At 48.4% G+C, this 12500-nt stretch overlaps 1 protein-coding gene across 1 annotated transcript in view; it reads right to left on the bottom strand.

The window, feature by feature from the left end:
- The window catches only part of LOC110515875 (testican-2), a 113353-nt gene that overhangs the window by 34632 nt on the left and 66221 nt on the right, over nucleotides 1–12500 (bottom strand). The window contains exons 4-5 of the mRNA XM_090228774.1: nucleotides 10020–10128; nucleotides 6880–6994 (exon numbers count right to left, since the gene is read on the bottom strand). Of these exons, the coding sequence (XP_090084900.1) occupies nucleotides 6880–6994; nucleotides 10020–10128 (224 nt within the window). The remainder of the gene's footprint in view (nucleotides 1–6879; nucleotides 6995–10019; nucleotides 10129–12500) is intronic.

Here is a 12500-nt window from a genome sequence, read left to right as displayed (position 1 = left end):
GTCTCACTGAGTCCCTAACTACCATACAGTAGGACAGGTCTCACCGAGTCCCTAACTACCATACAGTAGGACAGGTCTCACCGAGTCCCTAACTACCATACAGTAGGACAGGTCTCACGGAGTCCCTAACTACCATACAGTAGGACAGGTCTCACCAAGTCCCCAACTACCATACAGTAGGACAGGTCTCACCGAGTCCCTAACTACCATACAGTAGGACAGGTCTCACCGAGTCCCTAACTACCATACAGTAGGACAGGTCTCACCGAGTCCCTAACTACCATACAGTAGGACAGGTCTCACCGAGTCCACCACTACCATACATTAGGACAGGTCTCACCGAGTCCCTAACTACCATACAGTAGGACAGGTCTCACCGAGTCCCTAACTGCCATACAGTAGGACAGGTCTCACCGAGTCCCTAACTACCATACAGTAGGACAGGTCTCACCGAGTCCACAACTACCGAACAGTAGGACAGGTCTCACTGAGTCCACAACTACCATAGAGTAGGACAGGTCTCACGGAGTCCCTAACTACCATACAGTAGGACAGGTCTCACCAAGTCCCCAACTACCATACAGTAGGACAGGTCTCACCGAGTCCCTAACTACCATACAGTAGGACAGGTCTCACCGAGTCCCTAACTACCATACAGTAGGACAGGTCTCACCGAGTCCCTAACTACCATGCAGTAGGACAGGTCTCACCGAGTCCACCACTACCATACATTAGGACAGGTCTCACCGAGTCCCTAACTACCATACAGTAGGACAGGTCTCACCGAGTCCCTAACTACCATACAGTAGGACAGGTCTCACCGAGTCCCTAACTACCATACAGTAGGACAGGTCTCACCGAGTCCACAACTACCGAACAGTAGGACAGGTCTCACTGAGTCCACAACTACCATAGAGTAGGACAGGTCTCACCGAGTCCACAACTACCATACAGTAGGACAGGTCTCACCGAGTCCTTAACTACCGAACAGTAGGACAGGTCTCACCGAGTTCACAACTACCATACAGTAGGACAGGTCTCACTGAGTCCCTAACTACCGAACAGTGGGACAGGTCTCACCGAGTCCCCAACTACCATACAGTAGGACAGGTCTCACCAAGTCCCCAACTACCATACAGTAGGACAGGTCTCACCGAGTCCCCAACTACCATACAGTAGGACAGGTCTCACAGAGTCCCCAACTACCATACAGTAGGACAGGTCTCACCGAGTCCCTAACTACCATACAGTAGGACAGGTCTCACCGAGTCCCTAACTACCATACAGTAGGACAGGTCTCACCGAGTCCCTAACTACCATACAGTAGGACAGGTCTCACCGAGTCCACAACTACCGAACAGTAGGACAGGTCTCACTGAGTCCACAACTACCATAGAGTAGGACAGGTCTCACCGAGTCCACAACTACCATACAGTAGGACAGGTCTCACCGAGTCCCTAACTACCGAACAGTAGGACAGGTCTCACCGAGTTCACAACTACCATACAGTAGGACAGGTCTCACTGAGTCCCTAACTACCGAACAGTGGGACAGGTCTCACGAGTCTCCAACTACCATACAGTAGGACAGGTCTCACCGAGTCCCCAACTACCATACAGTAGGACAGGTCTCACCGAGTCCCCAACTACCATACAGTAGGACAGGTCTCACCGAGTCCCTAACTACCGAACAGTGGGACAGGTCTCACCGAGTCTCCAACTACCATACAGTAGGACAGGTCTCACCGAGTCTCCAACTACCATACAGTAGGACAGGTCTCACCGAGTCCCCAACTACCATACAGTAGGACAGGTCTCACCGAGTCCACAACTACCATACAGTAGGACAGGTCTCACCGAGTCCCTAACTACCATACAGTAGGACAGGTCTCACCGAGTCCCTAACTACCATACAGTAGGACAGGTCTCACTGAGTCCCTAACTACCATACAGTAGGACAGGTCTCACTGAGTCCCTAACTACCATATATTAGGACAGGTCTCACTGAGTCCACAACTACCATACAGTAGGACAGGTCTCACTGAGTCCACAACTACCATACAGTAGGACAGGTCTCACCGAGTCCCTAACTACCATACAGTAGGACAGGTCTCACCGAGTCCCTAACTACCATACAGTAGGACAGGTCTCACTGAGTCCCTAACTACCATACAGTAGGACAGGTCTCACCGAGTCCCTAACTACCATACAGTAGGACAGGTCTCACCGAGTCCCTAACTACCATACAGTAGGACAGGTCTCACGGAGTCCCTAACTACCATACAGTAGGACAGGTCTCACCAAGTCCCCAACTACCATACAGTAGGACAGGTCTCACCGAGTCCCTAACTACCATACAGTAGGACAGGTCTCACCGAGTCCCTAACTACCATACAGTAGGACAGGTCTCACCGAGTCCCTAACTACCATACAGTAGGACAGGTCTCACCGAGTCCACCACTACCATACATTAGGACAGGTCTCACCGAGTCCCTAACTACCATACAGTAGGACAGGTCTCACCGAGTCCCTAACTGCCATACAGTAGGACAGGTCTCACCGAGTCCCTAACTACCATACAGTAGGACAGGTCTCACCGAGTCCACAACTACCGAACAGTAGGACAGGTCTCACTGAGTCCACAACTACCATAGAGTAGGACAGGTCTCACGGAGTCCCTAACTACCATACAGTAGGACAGGTCTCACCAAGTCCCCAACTACCATACAGTAGGACAGGTCTCACCGAGTCCCTAACTACCATACAGTAGGACAGGTCTCACCGAGTCCCTAACTACCATACAGTAGGACAGGTCTCACCGAGTCCCTAACTACCATGCAGTAGGACAGGTCTCACCGAGTCCACCACTACCATACATTAGGACAGGTCTCACCGAGTCCCTAACTACCATACAGTAGGACAGGTCTCACCGAGTCCCTAACTACCATACAGTAGGACAGGTCTCACCGAGTCCCTAACTACCATACAGTAGGACAGGTCTCACCGAGTCCACAACTACCGAACAGTAGGACAGGTCTCACTGAGTCCACAACTACCATAGAGTAGGACAGGTCTCACCGAGTCCACAACTACCATACAGTAGGACAGGTCTCACCGAGTCCTTAACTACCGAACAGTAGGACAGGTCTCACCGAGTTCACAACTACCATACAGTAGGACAGGTCTCACTGAGTCCCTAACTACCGAACAGTGGGACAGGTCTCACGAGTCTCCAACTACCATACAGTAGGACAGGTCTCACCGAGTCCCCAACTACCATACAGTAGGACAGGTCTCACCGAGTCCCCAACTACCATACAGTAGGACAGGTCTCACCGAGTCCCTAACTACCGAACAGTGGGACAGGTCTCACCGAGTCTCCAACTACCATACAGTAGGACAGGTCTCACCGAGTCTCCAACTACCATACAGTAGGACAGGTCTCACCGAGTCCCCAACTACCATACAGTAGGACAGGTCTCACCGAGTCCACAACTACCATACAGTAGGACAGGTCTCACCGAGTCCCTAACTACCATACAGTAGGACAGGTCTCACCGAGTCCCTAACTACCATACAGTAGGACAGGTCTCACCGAGTCCCCAACTACCATACAGTAGGACAGGTCTCACCGAGTCCCCAACTACCATACAGTAGGACAGGTCTCACCGAGTCCCTAACTACCATACAGTAGGACAGGTCTCACTGAGTCCCCAACTACCATACAGTAGGACAGGTCTCACCGAGTCCCTAACTACCATACAGTAGGACAGGTCTCACCGAGTCCCTAACTACCATACAGTAGGACAGGTCTCACAGAGTCCCTAACTACCATACAGTAGGACAGGTCTCACCGAGTCCCTAACTACCATACAGTAGGACAGGTCTCACAGAGTCCCTAACTACCATACAGTAGGACAGGTCTCACTGAGTCCACAACTACCATACAGTAGGACAGGTCTCACCGAGTCCCTAACTACCATACAGTAGGACAGGTCTCACCGAGTCCCTAACTACCATACAGTAGGACAGGTCTCACAGAGTCCCTAACTACCATACAGTAGGACAGGTCTCACCGAGTCCCCAACTACCATACAGTAGGACAGGTCTCACCAAGTCCCCAACTACCATACAGTAGGACAGGTCTCACCGAGTCCCCAACTACCATACAGTAGGACAGGTCTCACAGAGTCCCCAACTACCATACAGTAGGACAGGTCTCACCGAGTCCCTAACTACCATACAGTAGGACAGGTCTCACCGAGTCCCTAACTACCATACAGTAGGACAGGTCTCACGAGTCCCTAACTACCATACAGTAGGACAGGTCTCACCGAGTCCACAACTACCGAACAGTAGGACAGGTCTCACTGAGTCCACAACTACCATAGAGTAGGACAGGTCTCACCGAGTCCACAACTACCATACAGTAGGACAGGTCTCACCGAGTCCCTAACTACCGAACAGTAGGACAGGTCTCACCGAGTTCACAACTACCATACAGTAGGACAGGTCTCACTGAGTCCCTAACTACCGAACAGTGGGACAGGTCTCACGAGTCTCCAACTACCATACAGTAGGACAGGTCTCACCGAGTCCCCAACTACCATACAGTAGGACAGGTCTCACCGAGTCCCCAACTACCATACAGAAGGACAGGTCTCACAGAGTCCCTAACTACCGAACAGTGGGACAGGTCTCACCGAGTCTCCAACTACCATACAGTAGGACAGGTCTCACCGAGTCTCCAACTACCATACAGTAGGACAGGTCTCACCGAGTCCCCAACTACCATACAGTAGGACAGGTCTCACCGAGTCCACAACTACCATACAGTAGGACAGGTCTCACCGAGTCCCTAACTACCATACAGTAGGACAGGTCTCACCGAGTCCCTAACTACCATACAGTAGGACAGGTCTCACGAGTCCCCAACTACCATACAGTAGGACAGGTCTCACCGAGTCCCCAACTACCATACAGTAGGACAGGTCTCACCGAGTCCCTAACTACCATACAGTAGGACAGGTCTCACTGAGTCCCCAACTACCATACAGTAGGACAGGTCTCACCGAGTCCCTAACTACCATACAGTAGGACAGGTCTCACCGAGTCCCTAACTACCATACAGTAGGACAGGTCTCACAGAGTCCCTAACTACCATACAGTAGGACAGGTCTCACCGAGTCCCTAACTACCATACAGTAGGACAGGTCTCACAGAGTCCCTAACTACCATACAGTAGGACAGGTCTCACTGAGTCCACAACTACCATACAGTAGGACAGGTCTCACCGAGTCCCTAACTACCATACAGTAGGACAGGTCTCACCGAGTCCCTAACTACCATACAGTAGGACAGGTCTCACAGAGTCCCTAACTACCATACAGTAGGACAGGTCTCACCGAGTCCCCAACTACCATACAGTAGGACAGGTCTCACCAAGTCCCCAACTACCATACAGTAGGACAGGTCTCACCGAGTCCCCAACTACCATACAGTAGGACAGGTCTCACAGAGTCCCCAACTACCATACAGTAGGACAGGTCTCACCGAGTCCCTAACTACCATACAGTAGGACAGGTATCACTGAGTCCCCAACTACCATACAGTAGGACAGGTCTCACCGAGTCCAGCTAGCTAATGTAGACATCAACAACTTGCTGTACCAGTAGACACTGAGACGAACAACTGTTTGCATCTACTGGCATTTCCACACGACCAGGAGTCACGGACAATCAATGGTGTGTCTGGATATCATGATATCTGCCCACTCTAAATAACCAACGGCATCATGACAGAAAGACTATTTCACTCACAGAGACTTTTCAATCAGACCACTGCTAGCCTACCTGCTAACCCCAGTCTCTCAGATGGACTTGTTTTGATCTCAACGAGAGACAGCTGCTGTGTGAGGGTAGGGTGAGGGAGGAAAAAGGTATCCTCTCCCGTAGAATAACACATCATTAGGCCTCAGTCATATCCCATTACGAAACAGCTACGTTCAATTGATGTTGTCATCCGTTGGCAGCTAGCTATCTCAGGCGGCTGTCTGTCAAATAGCTAGAGACCTTGACACGCAGACGACACTGACCAAACAACACACACTGACCAAACAACACACACTGACAGAACAACACACACTGACAGAACAACACACACTGACAGAACAACACACACTGACAGAACAACACACACACTGACAGAACAATACACACACTGACAGAACAACACACACTGACAGAACAACACACACACTGACAGAACAACACACACTGACAGAACAACACATACTGACAGAACAACACACCCTGACAGAACAACACACACACTGACAAAACAACACACACTGACAGAACAACACACACCCTGACCAAACAACACACACTGACAGAACAACACACACACTGACAGAACAACACACACACTGACAGAACAACACACACTGACAGAACAACACACACTGACAGAACAACACACCCTGACAGAACAACACACACTGACAGAACAACACACACTGACAGAACAACACACACTGACAGAGCAACACACACCCTGACAGAACAACACACCCTGACAGAACAACACACACACTGACAGAACACACACACTGACAGAACAACACACACTGACAGAACAACACACACACTGACAGAACAACACACACCCTGACAGAACAACACACCCTGACAGAACAACACACCCTGACAGAACAACACACACTGACAGAACAACACACACTGACAGAACAACACACACACTGACAGAACAACACACACTGACAGAACAACACACACTGACAGAACAACACACACTGACAGAACAACACACACTGACAGAACAACACACACTGCGTGCGAGTTTGTGCGTGTGTACTTGCCGTGTTTGTCCTCTGTCTCTGTGATGGGGGCGGCAGCGGTGGCACAGGGGCACATGCCCTGGCATTTCACACTCAGATCCTTCCCTGTTAAACAGCCCTGCTGCTCCAACTTACACTGGAGGAGAGAGAGAGAGGGAGGGGGGGGGGAGAGAGAGAGAGAGATAGAACGGGGGAGAGAGGAGAGAAAGAGAGAGAGAGATAGAAGGGGGGAGAGAGGAGAGAAAGAGAGAGAGAGATAGAAGGGGGGAGAGAGGAGAGAAAGAGAGAGAGAGAGAGAGAAGGGGGGAGAAAGGAGAGGGAGAGAGAGATAGATAAAAGGGGGTGAGAGGAGAGAAAGAGAGAGATATAGAAGGGGGGAGAGAGGAGAGAAAGAGAGAGAGAGAGAGAGAGAGAGAGAGAGATAGAACGGGGAGAGAGGAGAGAAAGAGAGAGAGAGAGATAGAAGGGGGGAGAGAGGAGAGAGAGAGAGATAGAAGGGGGGAGAGAGGAGAGAGAAAGAGAGAGAGAGAGAGAGAGAGAGAGAGAGAGAACGGGGAGAGAGGAGAGAAAGAGAGAGAGGATAAAGCAAGAGGGAGAGAGAGAAAGATTACACTGCAGTTCAACAACAGTACAAATCTACACACCAACTGCATTAGTGAGGTCTGACACTGATGTTGGGTGATTAGGCCTGGTTCACAGTCGGTGTTCCAACTCATCCCAAAGGTGTTCGATGGGGTCGAGGTCAGGACTCTGTGTTGGAACTGTGCATTCGGGCAGGTAGCGTTCTCCTGAAACCCATTTCATGAAGCTATCAACGAACAGTTCTTGTGCTGACGTTGCTTCCAGAGGCAGTTTGGAACTCGGTAGTGATTGTTGCAACCGAGGACAGACCCTTTTTACACACTACAGCACTCGGTGGTCCCGTTCTGTGAGCTTGTGTGGCCTACCACTTTGCGGCTGGGCCGTTGTTGCTCCTAGATGTTTCACCTTCACAATAACAGCCCTTACAGTTGACCGAGGCGGCTCTAGCAGGGCAGAAATATGAAGAACTGACTTGTTGGAAAGGTGGCATCCTATGATGATGCCACATTGAAAGTCACTGAGCTCTTCAGTAAGGCCATTCTACTGCCAATGTTTGTCTATGGAGATTGCATGGCTGCATGCTCAATTTTATACACCTGTCAGCAATGGGTGTGGCTGAAATAGCTCATTTGAAGGGGTGTCCACATACTTTGCATATATTGTATATATTAATCAGAGACAAGAGCACAGAGCTAATCGTCATTTTAAAATGACATACACACAAAAACACAGAAACACATGCATGCATACACACACACACACACACACACACACACACACACACACACACACACACACACACACACACACACACACACACAGGAACACACACACAGGAACACACACACGTATGAACACACACACACACACACACACACACACACACACACACACACACACACACACACACACACACACACACACACACACAGGAACACATACACACACACACAGGAACACACACACACACAGGAACACACACACACGTATGAACACACACACACACAGTAACACACACACACAGCTTAATGTGTATTTACAACAGTAGCACTCTTGCTTTTCACCTGCAGCAGAGAGAGAGAGAGAGAGATAAAGAGAGAGTAGAGAGGAGAGAGTAGAGAGAGAGAGTAGAGAGTAGAGAGGAGAGAGGAGAGAGAGAGATGGGGGAGAGAAATAGGGAGAGAAAGAGAGTAGAGAGGAGAGAGAGAGAGGAGAGAGTAGAGAGTAGAGAGTAAAGAGGAGAGAGGAGAGAGAGAGAGTAGAGAGAGAGATTAGAGAGGAGAGAGTAGAGAGAGAGGAGAGAGTAGAGAGTAGAGAGAGAGTAGAGAGTAGAGAGTAGAGAGTAGAGAGGAGAGAGTAGAGAGAGAGAGTAGAGAGGAGAGAGTAGAGAGTAGAGATTAGAGAGTAGAGAGAGAGAGGAGAGAGTAGAGAGTAGAGAGAGAGAGAAGCTGTGCCAGGTCCAGGCTTGCCTGAGTTGAACAGGGTAATCTTGAATGCCGATAAAATATTTATGGGGGTGACCGCAGAAAAACAGATTGCTCATTCAAATGACAGAGGAGGGACAGAGGCAGGAGAGAGGAGAGAGGAGAGAGGAGAGAGAAGCTGGAGAGAGAAAAATAGAGAGGAGAGAGTGAAAGACAGAGAAAATTAGGAGAGAGGATGGAGAGAGGAGGGAGACAGGCAGGAGAAAGGAGGAAGAGAGGAGGGAGAGAGGAAAGAGAGTGGGAGGGAGAGAGGAGGGGGAGGGAAAGAGAGTGAGAGAGGAGGGAGAGAGAGAGGAGAGAGAAAGGAGAGCCAGTAAGGAGAGAGGAGGGAGAGAGAGAGCGAGAGAGAGAAAGAGAGAGAGAGAGAGAGAGGAGGGAAAGAGGATGGAGAGAGGAAAGAAAGACGAGGGAGAGAGGGAGAGAGGAGGGAGAGAGGAAGAGAGGAGGGAGAGACGGAGGGAGAGATGAGGGAGAAGGGGCTGAGTGAGCAGTCGTTCTCATCAAGGTCAGAATTAAAAACTACATAAATCAATAAAGGGGGAAAGTAGTGGGCGGTGCTACGGTGCTACGCTGTTCAAACCTGAGACAAACATTGATCACACGCATGCATTGCATTCATCCTGATCTGTGTCCTAAATGGCAACCTATTCCTTATGGGCCCTGGTCAAAGTAGTGCACTATAAAGGGAATAGGGTGCCATTTGGGATGAACACCGGCATTTGCATTCATCCAGCGGTACAGTGCACTTGTCCTCTTGGAACCAGATATACAGGGAGAGACGAGAGAGATTTACAGGGAGAGACGAGAGAGATATACAGGGAGAGACGATATATACAGGGAGAGATGAGAGAGATATACAGGGAGTGATGAGAGAGATATACAGGGAGAGACGAGATATACAGGGAGAGACGAGATATACAGGGAGAGACGAGAGAGGGGCGGAGAGAGAGAGAGGGGAGATGAGAGAGAGGGGCGGAGAGAGAGAGGGGGGAGAGAGTGAGAATTGAATTGACAGAGAGAGGAGAGAGAGGGGGAGAGAGATAGGGGGACAGGGAGTAATAATTGAATTGAGAGAAAGAGGAGGTATGTTAGTACCTGAGAGGCGTAGTTGTGTTTATCCGTACCACACACAGGGGAGGCAGCAACCACAGGGCAGGGCTTACAGGTGTTCTCATGAGGCATCAGCTCTACAGGCTGTCTGCTTCTACAGAGGAAAAATTGAGATTAGTTAACAGACATATCTATAATAACTCCTGTAATACAACTTCTAAACAATCACAAAGGGATAAGATTAAAAAAAAATTAAACTACGTCAACTTGACTCTGCTTGACTTGCTCATCTTCTTACTTAGTGGGCAGCATATCCACTTCCAAAAACAAACCCCAATAGCTTCCTGTACTCTACATTAGCATTCGCAGTAGCATTAGCAGTAGCATTAGCAGTAGCATTAGCAGTAGCATTAGCAGGGCCTCTTACTTAATGATGCTGAGCAGGGTTAGCAGTTAGCATGGCTGTGTTGGTGCTTATAACCCTTCCTTCCACACCACTGCTGCTCCCTCATCTCAAGGGTAGCGTCAAAAAGATGAAGCTGTTTATTGAGAAAGATGAATGTCTTGCTGTCGCTGCATATAGCATTTGCAGGGAATAATGTTTCAATCTGTTAACACGCCTTTTTCCGATTACGTTTGTTCCTGCCACTATTTCTGTTTATTTTACCTTTATTGAACTAGGCAAGTCAGTTAAGAACAAATTCTTATTTTCAATGACGGCCTAGGAACAATGACTGCCTTGTTCAGGGGCAGAACGACAGATTGTCAGCTCGGGGGATTTGAACTTGCAACCTTCCGGTTACTAGTCCAACGCTCTAACCACTAGGCTACCCTGCCGCCCCATGAGAAGCAGATATATAACGATACCAGAGACAGACATCGGTAGTGCATTGTGTTACCATGGCTACCATGGTTGTTGTGTTATTTAATTATTGCGGCGCCGTCCTTTACATTTGGTCTCGAAAGCCTGAGGTTCAGAGGCTAGGTCTTAGATCAAAACGTTTCATAAATTATAATAATATCCCAAAGGTTCATCTGTAAACATCATGGTGTCTCTAGTCTACTGGGTCATCTGTAAACATCATGGTGTCTCTAGTCTACTGGGTAAAGGGTCATCTATAAACATTATGGTGTCTCTAGTCTACTGGGTCATCTATAAACATCATGGTGTCTCTAGTCTACTGGGTCATCTGTAAACATCATGGTGTCTCTAGTCTACTGGGTCATCTATAAACATCATGGTTTCTCTAGTCTACTGGGTCATCTATAAACATCATGGTTTCTCTAGTCTACTGGGGTAAAGGTTCATCTGTAAACATCATGGTGTCTCTAGTCTACTGGGTCATCTATAAACATCATGGTGTCTCTAGTCTACTGGGTCATCTATAAACATCATGGTGTCTCTAGTCTACTGGGGTCAAGGTTCATCTATAAACATCATGGTGTCTCTAGTCTACTGGGTCATCTATAAACATCATGGTGTCTCTAGTCTACTGGGTCATCTGTAAACATCATGGTGTCTCTAGTCTACTGGGTCATCTGTAAACATCATGGTGTCTCTAGTCTACTGGGGTAAAGGTTCATCTATAAACATCATGGTGTCTCTAGTCTACTGGGTCATCTATAAACATCATGGTGTCTCTAGTCTACTGGGTCATCTATAAACATCATGGTATCTCTAGTCTACTGGGGTCAAGGGTCATCTATAAACATCATGGTGTCTCTAGTCTACTGGGTCATCTATAAACATCATGGTGTCTCTAGTCTACTGGGTCATCTGTAAACATCATGGTGTCTCTAGTCTACTGGGTCATCTGTAAACATCATGGTGTCTCTAGTCTACTGGGTCATCTGTAAACATCATGGTGTCTCTAGTCTACTGGGTAAAGGTTCATCTATAAACATCATGGTGTCTCTAGTCTACTGGGGTCAAGGTTCATCTATAAACATCATGGTGTCTCTAGTCTACTGGGTCATCTATATACATCATGGTGTCTCTAGTCTACTGGGGTCAAGGGTCATCTATAAACATCATGGTGTCTCTAGTCTACTGGGGTCAAGGGTCATCTATAAACACCATGGTGTCTCTAGTCTACTGGGGTCAAGGGTCATCTATAAACATCATGGTGTCTCTAGTCTACTGGGTCATCTATAAACATCATGGTTTCTCTAGTCTACTGGGTCATCTATAAACATCATGGTGTCTCTAGTCTACTGGGTCATCTATAAACATCATGGTGTCTCTAGTCTACTGGGGTCAAGGTTCATCTATAAACATCATGGTTTCTCTAGTCTACTGGGGTAAAGGTTCATCTATAAACATCATGGTTTCTCTAGTCTACTGGGTCATCTATAAACATCATGGTGTCTCTAGTCTACTGGGTCATCTATAAACATCATGGTGTCTCTAGTCTACTGGGTCATCTATAAACATCATGGTGTCTCTAGTCTACTGGGGTCAAGGTTCATCTATAAACATCATGGTGTCTCTAGTCTACTGGGTCATCTATAAACATCATGGTTTCT

Source organism: Oncorhynchus mykiss, unplaced genomic scaffold (assembly GCF_057628025.1).
Source record: "Oncorhynchus mykiss isolate SJ-2025 unplaced genomic scaffold, ASM5762802v1 scaffold101, whole genome shotgun sequence".
Lineage (NCBI taxonomy): Eukaryota > Metazoa > Chordata > Actinopteri > Salmoniformes > Salmonidae > Oncorhynchus > Oncorhynchus mykiss.
Note: the sequence above shows the minus strand (reverse complement) of the source record. Positions and strands in the feature narration are given on the sequence as shown.